The sequence below is a fragment of the Ictalurus furcatus genome, chromosome 9 (assembly GCF_023375685.1).
Source record: "Ictalurus furcatus strain D&B chromosome 9, Billie_1.0, whole genome shotgun sequence".
Lineage (NCBI taxonomy): Eukaryota > Metazoa > Chordata > Actinopteri > Siluriformes > Ictaluridae > Ictalurus > Ictalurus furcatus.
In genome coordinates this window covers 30,627,621-30,641,034 of record NC_071263.1, presented here as the reverse complement: position 1 = coordinate 30,641,034, position 13,414 = coordinate 30,627,621, and the positions used below count along the sequence as shown (strand labels likewise).

Sequence of the window (13,414 nt, the reverse complement as noted above, 5' to 3'; positions counted from 1 at the left end):
AAAGAATAAAGAGAAAGAATAAAGAGAGAGAATAAGGAGAGGGAATAGAGAGAGAGAATAGAGAGTGAGAATAGAGAGAGAGAATAAAGAGAGAATAAAGAGAAAGAATAAAGAGAGAGAATAAGGAGAGGGAATAGAGAGCAGCTGGTGAGGGAATGAGTGTTTACAGCTGCTATAACGTAAGTGACAACAGGAACTAACATTGAGTGTAGCTATAAATGGATAAAAACTAGCATGTATCGTTCTTTAATAAGTGAATCATGCGTACACGTTGGTAAGTTGCTGTGGTGTAAGAGGAATAAAACACTCAGGGACGTGCTCTGTCCTAGTTCAGATTTCCCACACAGTCACATCACACCTGTACTAAACACGTGTGTGTGTGTGTGTGTGTGTGTGTGTGTGTGTGTGTGTGTGTGTAGTTGGATGCGACAGCAGTACACTGGGCATGTAGAGGAGGAAGTCTTCCTGCACTGGAGCTGCTGCTTAATGAAGGAGGGAAACTGAACAGCAGAGACAAAGTAAGAGCGTCCTCGCAGATATTTAAACATGAAATGACAAAATTATGTAAAAAAAAAATTACAAATATAATAGATCTATAAATATGCAAAATTTCCTATTGAAGAAACACATACTTCATATGTCTGTATATAACTCCCTTAATTTCCATAGCTAATTAAAATACATTTTTAAATCTGCAAAAAATAATGTTGACTTAGGGTCGATATAGGCTGTGATATTCAAATATAGTTTATGTTCATATATATATATATATATATATATATATATATGTACTTATAATTTGGCTTTGATCCAGTATTGTAATTCTTCTGTCTTCTGATATAATCAACGGCAGAATAAATATAATAATTGGGTAAATTAAATAGATATTAAAAAATGTTTGTAGTTTATACAGCACATAATCTTCTGAATTCTTGACCTACTCCGCCCCTTTCTGTAACCTTGACCATTATCATGTGCAAGCAACAACATCCTCACTCTGTGTGTGTGTGTGTTTGTGTGTGTGTGTGTGTGTGTGTGTGTGTGTGTCCAGTTACTCAGCACGCCGCTCCACGTGGCAGTTCGGACGGGTCACCTCGAGTGTGCAGAGCATCTGATCCACTGCGGAGCCGATATTAACGCTAGAGACAGAGTAAGAGCTCCGGAACAACCCCGCTGTTACAGGACGGATAATCAGATATAAAATATACCCATAATATCAAAACTGACTGTGTGTGTGTGTGTGTGTGTGTGTGTGTGTGTGTGTGTGTAGGAGGGAGACACACCATTGCATGACGCAGTGAGGATCAACAGGTTCAAGATGATCAAACTGCTGCTGATGTACGGCGCTAACATCAAGGGCAAAAATAACGTGAGTGCAAATAATATACGCGTTAAATCATCACGTCAGGAGTATAACATACCGACGCACACGCAGGCCGGAGACAAACCAGAGGGGAAGAGCGATAATCCGGTTGAAGCCGAGACCGCAATCGTTAAAAGATCAAAACAAGAATTCTTTCATTTAAATGCAATATAGAAAAGTTACGATTTACGAAAAGATGACAGCTTCGGAGGGGATTAGTCAGAGAAGCAGTCAAGAGTCCGAGGCTAACGAATGCTGAAGGCTCAGCAAAGATGTGGGAAAGGTTTCTCAGGTCTGATGAGACCAAAACGGAGCTTTTTGTCCTTGGAACATACCTCTACGTCTGGTGGAAACACAAACACCCTGAGAACGCCATCCACACTGTGAAGCATGGTGGCGGTGGCATCAAGTCGAGTGTTACTCTTAACATCTTGCTTGTTTCTCTGAATAATCCCCTCTGTTATCCACTCACTGATTCTGAGAGTGGTTGAGAGTCGCAGTTGTGTTGTATTATTTAAAGTGCACCTATTACAGTTTTTCAGATATTACCTTTCGTGTAGTGTGTTATATACGTAGCTGTTTGTGAATGTTAAAAGTCTGCAAAGTTTCAAAAATCAAAGCGCCTGACAAACGGAGTTATCGACTCCCAAAAGAAGGAATCGATTCTGAACAGCTGAAACGACTCGTTAGTGATTCCAGACTTTACTTCCTGTACTAACCTACGTAGGTTTCTAACAAAAAGCCCCGCCTCTGGTCTTCATCGGCTGCTCGCTGACAGCGGTAGACCAATCACGACAGACTGGGGACGTCTGACCAATCAGAGCAGAGTATGCTCTCTGAAAGGAGGAGTTTAGAACGAATCCTTTAGAACGGATCATTTAACGAGTCGTTTGTGACACTGGGGGGAAAAAAGGTAACGCTGCAGTTTAAATGATGAGCACGTTGAAGTGTTTTTTGATCTCGGTTGCGTGAAAATCTCTCGTATGAGACGTTTAAAACAAAATTTGGCATGTTTCAAATCCATAATAGGCGCACTTTAAGTTTTTTAAATCATTTTATATCATTCTTTATATCATAATTGATACTTCCCCAGAAATTTGTCCTGGACTTTACATTTTTTATTTATTTTTTTTACGATTTTTACTCCAATTCAATATTCAGTATTATGTTTGTATTGTGTGTAGACATTTCATCATGACACATAATCCCAATCTCAGTTCAGTTGCAGAATATGGATTTAGACTGCAGTGTTGCAACTAACGTGTAACTGTTTGTTAATTCTGTGTATTTTGTTTCTCAGGATGGAAAGACGCCGATGGAGTGTCTGCTCTTGTGGCAAAGCGGCGCTAAAAACATCCTGAGCGACTTTAAAGACGAGACGCAATCTGTTACTGAGTGAAGAGAGAGAAGACATTAACGTCGTCGTTAAAACAACGTTGAGAGGGAAATGACGGCAGGGTTCATTACATCTGATTCACTTTCAATCGGACGCACAGTGATGATAATTGTTGGCAATTTCATTGATATTATTTCTATGGAAATTTCTATGCGAACGTGTTTTTAATGGAGGTGAAATATTAATTTCCGATAATGGTCCGTGAGGGAGAGGAACAGGAAGTTGATGGATTTGGAAAAGCTCTTAATGTGCTTTCTGGATGTTTCTTGACTTGATGACGGTGTTCGGCTGCACAGTGACGCTTTTTATTTCACAACTAAAGCACTGAAATGTTTATACAAATATTTTAGATTTTGGATTGAATGATGTTGAATAGTCTGTGAATTTAATTCTCCTGATGTTTCTTTACTTTATTTTGGTGTGTGTGTGTGTGTGTGTGTGTGTGTGTGTGTGTGTGTGGTGTCAGCAGTTATCATGTGTCTCGTCACTGTCAGTATGATGATGATGATGATGATGATGATGATCAGAAAGTGATGACAGGTTTGAGGATGTCGACTGATTTACGAGCAGATTTTCTAAAGGAATGGTTGTGTTCTGATATCTTTGCTTAATTTGTATTTTTACTTTTCCTTTCAATGTAATTATTCCAACTTGCTCGATTCCATTTTGATTAAGTACTTTTGCTTCGTTTATTTGTCGTACGTATATGAATAAAAAATTTTTTTGCTTGTTTTGCTTTGAAATTGCAGAGTGGTCTTTCTTCTGTTATTCGTTTCTATTCATTCATATTTGAATCATATGTAGATGTTCTAGGTTTAAATTTTTTTTATATAATTTCCAATATAAAAAGCTTTTTAGAGACCCTCTTATGATCACAGCACCGATTTATCAATTTTATCATTTATAATCTCACCCGGAAGTTGTAAGAGCTGCTGCTGCAATCATAAAGGCTATCCTGTTACTCATCCCAGGACTCTTATTCACAATCTGCTCATACTGAACATCCTGTAAACACACTCGGTTCTGTTTCACTTGTAATCGCGCTGTCCGGTATCACCCAGAAGAGGATGGGTTCACTTTTCAGTCTGGTGGCTCTCAAGGTTTCTTCCTCATATCATCTCGTGTCGCTTTTCCTCACCACTCTTACCTCTGGCTTGTGAATTAGGGATCTTTTACTTTATCTTATTAAATCTATTCCTGAACTTTACACTTACATAAACCCAAACCAGTTATTTGATCGTTTAATTGTAACGGTCTTTTTTTTTAGTACTTAAACTTATGTACCATTAAATGTTGCAGAAATATTAGAGGAAATATTTGTCCCATCTTTGGTCCTGTAGTCTTAATACACTCATAAACATTCATCCCCATTTGTGCCGTTTTCTTTCTCTTTTCAGTTCTATACCCTTTAACAAATCTGCACATTTTAACAAATCAATAGCAGATAAATCGATTTCATTTTCACCTCCATTATAGTTGGGTCTAGGGGGTTGACAGATATTACTTCAATTTAAATCAGATTTTTTTTTATTAGAAGTTTTCATTCCATTTTATATTATATTATTATCTGAGTAATTATCATTTTAATTATTTTTTTATTATAGGCAAAGTATGTCAGGACATATGAAATGTTTATGGTAAGGGTGAGGTAATTGCTTAGATGTAGCATGAGGCACAGAATACACAAACCTCACACCCTAATACAGCTTAAACACATATGATTCAAATAGAAATAAATAAATAAATAAATAATATTCAATATACAAAATACAGAATACAGTTTATGTTTGTTTATGTGGGGAATAATATGGATTTGAATATTAGCATGCATTGGCTAAAGAGACCCATTTCCTTCTTCTGTGTTTAATGAGAAACCTTTATTATTCACAAATTACCACCTAAATTATATTTAAAAATGATATATAATAGGAAAGTTCAAAACAATGAAAAGTATAACAAACAGAAACACATTTTAACCGTGTTCTATTTCGCATTGCGCAAATGTTGCGCTTTGTATTGCGCAAATCCTGCGCAGTTGCGATCCTAAAGAACACGCATTCCCGTCATTCCCGGCATCCTTTTCGCTGATTGGTCGGATTTGAATAGAAGACCGCGCGCCAGTGTTGGTTTAAGGAAATACATGGCGGTTGGATCTGCGCGCTCCACAAACCGACGGTATGAAGCAGAAAACCGTTTAAAATTCGCTGATATTTTCATGACAGCTGTTTCCTAGTTGTTGTTGTTTTAGCTGGTTAATTTAATAATTAGCGAGTTTAGAGTCGTGGTTTTATCGTCGGAGGAGTGTAACCGTCATCCAGGTGAGTTACTTCTTAAACAACTTCATAAACAGATAGCAAAAAGAAATAGGAATATAAACCGGAAGTGACGCATGGGGCAGAATTAGGCATGGCTGTTATAGTAAGTAAATAATAAACAATGACTTGCTAACATTTCAAATCAATTATTATTAGATTTTTATAAAGTTCTGCTGTATTAAAAGGTACAGGTGTTACATTAAGGTGACCTCAGACCTCAGGTGTGGTGTTACGGTGTGTAGATGTAAATCTTTTTTTTTTTGGATTTCAGCACCATGATGGAGTCATGCTTTAACGATAAGGTGGCCAGGGCCGAAACCATCCTGGTAGACGACCTGAGGAGAGATCTGCACTTCGATCTGACTGAAATGGCAGCGGCTCAGGTGAGTCCTCATCCTCACCTGTGCTCACCTGGGACTGGTTGCTCTGGTGCATTCATGCGTATTGTGTGGATGTTTATCACGGTTTGCGTCGTTTGTTTGTGTGCAGGACTCTAGCTGCTTGGACAGAGAGTTTTTACAAGTGTACCTCCGGGTCAGACCGTTCTCGCAGGCTGAAATCGAAAACGGAGAATCGCAGGTGAGTCTGAAGGCGTCGTCGCTCTTCCTGGGGAATCACTTGGACAATATATTCCTCATCTCTCCAAACAAGTGTGATGAAAACTAATACTGGAAGCACGCCCACTAACGCACACATTTTAATGGAATCTTCTGTTTTGATTATGATAATAATATTAATATGTATATATTGATTGATTGTTTAAATCTGTGAAGGACTGCATCACCATCCATCCTCCTGACACGGTCCTCCTCAAAGCCCCGAGGTCGTCTCTCTCAGCCCGAGCGAGTGAAAAACCAGTTCCACAAACAGCACAGCGCTTTCAGTTCTCTCAGGTATTTTGCAACAAAACAAATTTCCAAGTGAATTCTAGTGAGATAGCGATCCGAATCGAATCGACTCTCTGACCGAGCCGAAGCACAGAGCTGTAACGCTGCAGAGACGGCGTGTGTTCTGGAGAACCGGATAATCAAGCGTAAATGCGATGCCCAAAACGTTTTAAACGAATGAGTTCTCTTCCCATCTGACTCTTTATTGAGCGTCGGCCCGACACGCGACGTTTTCGTTCGTTCGTTTGGAACCAAATAGCAAAATAATCAATTTAGCTGCGATTCAGATTCACTAAAATGACTCATAGTGAGAGTAATGACCAGATCATTTGGATTGATGATCAATTCTAATCAGTTATTATAAAAAAAAAAAATCAGGACAGACAGCTGGTGTGTAAAAATGTATTTATATTATTAAACTTGTGTAAATAATTTTATAGCCTTTCTTTGATCCACTGTTAATGATCCACCACAGAGAGAGGTGTTGGTTTTTTTGTTTTTTTTAAACTGTAATTTTATTACTTTTTTTTTTTTTTTTTTTTTTTTTACATGTAATACTTTAAATAAATGAATTTAGTGGAGTGAGAGTAAAACATGAGGAGTGAAGGAGGAAGAGAGATTCGTGTAAAAGAGCCGGCTGGTGAACGAGGTGTCGCTGGTGTTCACTGCTTAAATTTGCATAAAAGAATTATTTTAAAAAGCAGACCCGTGCATGGTACAGTGCTTTCCAGAATTATTGGCACCCTTCTTGTAAATGCCTGGATGAAACGCATATCACACGATAATTCAACCCGAAAGCAGGTTGCCTCTGCCCGGAGGTTCCGACTCGGTCCTAGGTAGAGCTGTGCTCAAGATGATGAGACGGTTATACCCGTTGTGTTTAAACGGTTTGGGAAGTGTTGGAGTGAAGGAGAACGTGATCGATTCGGGATCTGACGTCCGGATGTTGTTCCGAGTCGGCGTTTACGCTCCAGTAACACGCCATGTTGTTGGTGTTTTTAGGTTTTCGGAGCAGACACGTCGCAGAAGGACCTGTTTGACGGCACGGTGAGGAATCTGGTCAGAGACGTCCTGGAGGGAAAAAACTCTCTGGTCTTTACGTACGGAGTCACAAACGCAGGAAAGACCTTCACCTTTTTAGGTTTGTGCTTCTCAAGTTACTGTCTCCACCCTGACGGCCATTATTCTCCTCAAACTGCACATCCGTGATAACGTCTCGCTTACGTTATAGCAGCTATAAACACTCGCCCCCTCACCAGCCCCCCCTCTCTCTTTATTCTCTCTCTTCAGGTTAATAAGACACACACACACACACACACACACACACACACACACACACAGAAGTGTAAACTGTCCTGAAGATGTGGGAAAATTAGTTAGCGCTTTACCTCTGACTCTTAAACGGCACTGACACTGGAGACTCCTTCCTTAACCTTCTAACCCTACTGTTACTATAGAAACGATAACGTAGTAGACCGAGCGCATAGATATAAACCTGCGCTATTGTCTGAGCTGCTGTTATAGAAGACTAATCCACACCTTCTGACCAATCAGATAAGGGTAATAGAGATTGAAATGCAAGATTGAAGTGTGTGTGTGTGTGTGTGTGTGTGTGTGTGCGTGACAGGCCCAGAACACGACGTAGGCGTCCTGCCGCGCTCCATAAACATGATCTTCAGCAGTCTGGAGGGTCGGATCTTCACCCAGACCAGCGTGAAGCCTCACCGGTCCCGGGACGTTCTGAAGCTCAGCAGGGAGCAGCAGGTGGAGGAGAGCATCAGCAAACGCAACCTCCTCAGACTCCTCAGAGAGGTGAGTCTCTCTCGTTTATCCGTCTTTTAGTAAAGTTTTAGTAAAACCGAGCAAAAAAGTTTCCGGCGGATTTTCAGAAGTGTCTTAAGCAGCGCTTTTCTGCGTACTCGTGTGAGTCTGTTGATAACACGCACGTTGCGTTCCTGACTCGGCTCATTTGCATGTAGCGACGCCCACAAAACTCCATAAAAGGTAAAGTGCACCAGCAGCTGGGAGCACGAAACGAGCGATCAGAGTGAAGACTGAAAAAACAGAAGTGGAGGATATTTTAACACCAATAAAAGTATTTAATATATAATAAATATTAATAACGAGCGAGCGCTAAATCCTCCATCAGCTCAGGGTTAAAGCAGAAAACCTTTATTACGACTGGCTTTGTTATATCTGTGTATAACTTCATGAACCTAAGTGAGGAAAGTCAAAATATTTCAAAGAGGAAAAAGGGAGAGAGGTTAACCGGTATTTCCGACATCTCAAATGTGGAAATAGGTCAAACTGACCCGTAACGTAACAGGAGGGATAAATAGTGTTTTTAACTCGATTAAGTGACGCGTGAGGAACCTGAAGAACGTACGTGTTATTTCCCCGTTGCTTCCTGTCCGGCGTTAAATCCACTGTCTTTACGTGATCTGTATTTCATTCTCTTTCAGAATGAAACTCAGAGAAACACAAGCAGCCTGAACTCCAGCTCCAGATCTGAAGGTAAACACAGTCTAACCAGTTTATTTCATTCATAAATCTCCGTAACGGAAACCTGAGAGAAGATCCGGAAAAGTCACGATATATCGCGCCACGCCGCAGGTCCGGATCCGGCCGGTCCCGACAGCTCGGCGTCTGACCGGAGCTTCGGCGTGGACACGGATCTCCACGCCAGGTTCTCCGTGTGGGTGTCGTTCTGCGAGATCTACAACGAGAACGTTCACGACCTGCTGGAGCAGCCGAGCGGAACCGGAACACGCCGGGCCAACCTGCGCCTCTGTCACGACGCCAAGGGGAACTCCTTCATCAAGGGTACCGCTCGCTCGGCTCACGCTCGCTGCTCAGTGCTTCTGCGTTATTCTCAATGGTTCTACTTCACAGATTTATATTCATTACAGCATTAACACACATCACACTTTTATCCGTGTGGAGTGGGCACCTTATAGCCGACTTATACACTGCTATAAATCATGTTATCAAAGTGTCCATTGTTTATCTATTAATATACAGACTATATGTGGACGACACTGTGACTCATTACTGTGTACTTCTTAAGCACTATATCTATATGTTAATATTGTGTGTGTGTGTGTGTGTGTGTGTGTGTGTGTGTGTGTGTGTGTGTGTGTGTGTGTGTGTCAGATCTGCGCTGGGTGCAGGTGAACAGCTCAGATGAAGCGTTTAAAGTCATGAAACTGGGCAAAAAGAACCAGAGCATTTCATCCACCAAACTCAATCAGCTGTCCAGCAGGAGGTGAGAAACACACACACAAACACTCTCTCTCTCACACTCACACTCTCTCACACTCACTCGCACACAAGGAGTGAGAGCTCTTCATATAAAAGTTAATATATGAATAGTACACACTCACATTGATGTAGCTCTCTCTCTCTTCTGTCTCGTGCTGTCTCTCTCTTTCTGTGTGTCTGTGTCTCTCTCCCTCTCTCAGTCACAGTATCTTCACGGTGAGGATTTTGAGGATCGAGGACGTCTCCTCTCTCAGTGTGCAGTCTGTGAGCGAGTGAGTGTCTGTTATTCACTGAACTCCACCCCATGCCATTATAACCCACTGGTAAATAATAAAACCATAAATAAATAAATAATTGTTACGGAATGCAGAGCTTATCCGTATCCCAAACCTTCAGCGCCGTATTAATAAGTATGGCCCCAAACACTCGACGCTATGAAGACGTGATCAGTTGGTTTCAGGGAAAGCATGAAGAAGTGTGAGATAAAATCATAGTGATGTCACAGTCAGTATTTTAAAGCTATATTAGATACAGTTATTACAAATCTCGAAACATTTAAGATTTACAAGCCACACCTTTTTGTGTGTGTGTGTGTGTGTGTGTGTGTGTGTGTGTGTGTGTGTGTGTGGTAGACTCTCGCTGTGTGACCTGGCAGGATCGGAGCGATGTGGTAAAACCCAGAACAAAGGAGATCGACTGAAAGAGGCAGGAAACATCAACACATCTCTGCTCAGCCTGGGGAAATGCATCAACGCTCTGAAAGGCAGCCAGCAGGCCAGGTGTGTTCCTTCATCTTCACTCTGCTCCTGTTCCCTCACCTTCATCTTCACCCTCACCTTCACCCTCACCTTCACACTGCTCCTGTTACTGCTTCAAATAGTTTACACTAAACTTGTAATATTAAATCTTAATTTTGAATGATAAATTAGACATTATACGTTCCCCTCCGAAACTACTGGAACAGATGCGTCTTAAAGTAAGTTAATGTTAATAACACTTAATATTTAGTTGCATATCCCTTATATATCCCACTGACACCAGACTGCTGGTTTCTTCTTCTGTGAAGCTTCTCCAGGTTTCTCCTGCAGCTTCTTTCAGTAGTTGTGTGTTTCGGGGGGTTTCTCCCTTCAGTCTCCTCTTCAGGAGGTGAGATGCTGATCAGTTGGGTGAAGGTCTGGTGATGGACTTGTCCAGTCTAAAACCTTCCACTTTCCCCCTGATGAAGTCCTGTGTTGAGGTGGAAGTGTGTTTTGGATCGTTGTCTTGCTGCATGATGAAGTTCCTCCTGATTCATTCGGATGCGTTTCTCTGTAAATCTGCAGACAGAATGTTCCTGTAAAGTTCTGAACTCATTCTGCTGCTCCATCATGAGTTCATCATCAATAAAGATCAGTGAGAATGTTCCAGAAGCAGTCATGCAAGCCCAAGCCATGACGCTACTTCCAGCATGTTTCACAGATGAGCTTGTATGTTCTGGATCATGAGCAGATCCTTTCCTTCTCCACACTTTGGTCTTTCCATCAGTTTGGTAGAGGTTCATCTCGGTTCCAGAACTTTTGTGGATCGTCTCTGTATTTCTGTGTGAATTCCAGTCTGGGTTTCTGATCCTTACTGCTGATGAGCGGTCTGCATCTTGTGGTGTGTCCTCTATATTTCTGATCTCGAAGTCTTCTTCTAACGGTGGATTGTGACCTTCACCCTGCCCTGTGGAGGTTGTTGGTGACGTCATGTCTGTAGTTTTTGGGTTTTTCTTCACAGCTCTCACAATGTTTATCATCAGCTGTTGTAGTTTTCCTCGGCCGACCCGTTCGGTGTCTGTTCCTCAGGACATTCCAAATGGTTGTATTGGCTGTGCACAATGTTTCTACAGTGACTCTGATATTTCCACTCTTTCTCAGCTTCAATTCAATTCAATTCAATTTTATTTGTATAGCGCTTTTTACAATAGACATTCTCTCAAAGCAGCTTTACAGAAATATCAACACGGTATACAGATATTAAAGGTGTGAATTTATCCCAACTGAGCAAGCCACTGAGTGGCGACGGTGGCAAGGAAAAACTCCCTAAGATGTTTTAAGAGGAAGAAACCTTGAGAGGAACCAGACTCAGAAGGGAACCCGTCCTCATCTGGGTAACAACAGATAGTGTGAAAAAGTTAATTATGGAATTATATGAAGTCTGTATGGCGTTAGGAGCAGCCGTAGTCCCAGCAGTCTGGAATTAGAGAAGATTTGAGCTCCATCCAGAGGCAGAAAGGATCTGGATCTCTAGTATCTCCATAAATTCGTGTGGGGCTCGGCGAAAGGAGAGAGGGAGAAAAAAGATTATGACTGCGAAGTAATTAATAATTCTGCGAACAGAATCTAGTCAGGGTAGGCTTGAGTAAACAAATACGTTTTAAGCCTAGACTTAAACACTGAGACTGTGTCTGAGTCCCGAACACTAATAGGAAGACTGTTCCATAACTGTGGGGCTCTATAAGAGAAAGCTCTTCCCCCTGCTGTAGCCTTCACTATTCGAGGTACCGTCAGATAGCCTGCATCTTTTGATCTAAGTAGGCGTGGCGGATCATAGAAAACCAAAAGGTCGCTTAGATACTGTGTCGCGAGACCGTTTAGTGCTTTATAGGTTAATAAAAGTATTTTATAGTTAATGCGAGATTTTACTGGGAGCCAATGCAGTGTGGATAAGATCGGGGTGATGTGGTCGTATCTTCTAGTTCTAGTTAGGACTCTAGCAGCTGCATTCTGGACTAACTGGAGCTTATTTATATTCCTACTGGAACATCCAGACAGTAAGGCAGTACAGTAATCTAATCTAGAGGTGACGAAAGCATGAAAATGGTTTCATGATGGCTTCAAAATGGCTCGCTTTTCTCCCATAGACAGCTCTCTGATCTTCATGCTGGTTTATCCTTTTTAACAAATGCAGTCTTCCCAGGTGAAACCCAGGGCTCAGACTAGGAGTAGACATTCATAGTTAGTCATTTTTTTTTAATAGATTTAACAGGGCACATCTGGGCAGAAGGAAACACCAATCATTCATGTGTTCCAATATTTTTGATCACATGGGAAACTGGTGTGTTCAAACAGAACGTGTTGTAAGTTGTTTAACACGTCTAGAGGTAAATATGAGGAAATGAAAACTCTAAATCGTCTCCTTCATCTTTTGATCTCAAATCCGAATGTCTTCAGTGTACAGCGAAAACAATAAAATGTGTGTTGCTGTTCCAGTACTTTTGGTGGGGACTGTATGAATAGATCTGTCTCCCTCAATGTCTCTCTCTCTCTCTCTCTCCCCCTCCCTCTCCACAGGCAGCACGTGCCATTCAGAGAGAGTAAACTCACACACTACCTGCAGGGGTTCTTCACGGGTCGTGGCAGGGCCGCCATGATCGTCAACATCAACCAGTGCGCTTCCATGTATGATGAGACGCTCAACGTCCTCAAGTTCTCCGCTGTGGCACAGAAGGTGTGTGTTGCGTCGCGTCGCAGTAAATGAGCAGTTATTATAGAAGTCATAACATCTTAGAACCTGTGATTTGCAGCTGCACTACTGTTACTGAAAATTAATCACCACTTTCTGACCAATCAGAATTCAGCAACACTGTGGTCTGTTTCTCAGGTGGTGGTCCTCAGCGTCCCCTCTGTCCTCCCGTTGGTGGTGAAGAGGAGTGCGAGGGAGGTCTCCTTCATCATTAATAAGGCGACTCTGCGGGAGGCGCGGCGCACATCTCTGGTACGGTGGGAGCACAGCCGGGGGGGCGGGGACGAGGTGTCGGAGGACGAGGACGAGGACGAGGAGAGCCTGCTGGAGGACACGCTACCGGAGGAAGAAGGGAAGGAGACGGTGCTGCTGGATAAAGAGGTGTATGAGGTCAGTGTAGGGTCATAACCTGTTAATTCCTGTTTACTTACTACGGGAATCGAAGTGACGTGTGTGTGTGTGTGTGTGTGTGTGTGTGTGTGTGTGTGTGTGTGTAGAATCAGCTGCTGCAGTTAGAGGAGCTGCAGGAACAGTTGAGGACGGCGAGGGCGGAGACTGTAGCTGTGGAGGGTCGAATCAGAGAGGAAGTGACTAAAGAATTCTCTGATCTCTTCACTCAGATGCAAAATGACTACAAGTATGTCTTTCTCTCTCTCTCTCTCTCTCTCTCTCTCTGTGTACTCGATGTATTCTCTCTCTTCTGTGT

The 13,414-nt window shown here is 41.9% G+C and overlaps 2 protein-coding genes across 3 annotated transcripts in view; both read left to right on the top strand.

Moving 5' to 3' along the window:
* Positions 1–3,916, top strand: part of ankrd1a (ankyrin repeat domain 1a (cardiac muscle)) — a 19,985-nt gene extending 16,069 nt beyond the window's left edge. The window contains exons 7-10 of the mRNA XM_053633229.1: positions 420–518; positions 1,052–1,150; positions 1,271–1,369; positions 2,664–3,916. Coding sequence (XP_053489204.1) covers positions 420–518; positions 1,052–1,150; positions 1,271–1,369; positions 2,664–2,762 — 396 coding nt within the window. The 3' untranslated portion in view covers positions 2,763–3,916. The remainder of the gene's footprint in view (positions 1–419; positions 519–1,051; positions 1,151–1,270; positions 1,370–2,663) is intronic.
* A 798-nt stretch (positions 3,917–4,714) lies between these two features.
* Positions 4,715–13,414, top strand: part of kif20ba (kinesin family member 20Ba) — a 31,181-nt gene continuing 22,481 nt past the window's right edge. For both annotated transcript variants that reach the window (XM_053633199.1, XM_053633198.1), the window contains exons 1-14: positions 4,715–5,077; positions 5,346–5,457; positions 5,564–5,653; positions 5,848–5,967; positions 6,964–7,102; positions 7,589–7,773; positions 8,424–8,475; positions 8,575–8,784; positions 9,115–9,226; positions 9,423–9,494; positions 9,855–10,001; positions 12,537–12,693; positions 12,847–13,098; positions 13,206–13,345. In XM_053633199.1, the coding sequence (XP_053489174.1) occupies positions 5,350–5,457; positions 5,564–5,653; positions 5,848–5,967; positions 6,964–7,102; positions 7,589–7,773; positions 8,424–8,475; positions 8,575–8,784; positions 9,115–9,226; positions 9,423–9,494; positions 9,855–10,001; positions 12,537–12,693; positions 12,847–13,098; positions 13,206–13,345 (1,784 nt within the window). In that variant the 5' untranslated portion in view covers positions 4,715–5,077; positions 5,346–5,349. The remainder of the gene's footprint in view (positions 5,078–5,345; positions 5,458–5,563; positions 5,654–5,847; positions 5,968–6,963; positions 7,103–7,588; positions 7,774–8,423; positions 8,476–8,574; positions 8,785–9,114; positions 9,227–9,422; positions 9,495–9,854; positions 10,002–12,536; positions 12,694–12,846; positions 13,099–13,205; positions 13,346–13,414) is intronic.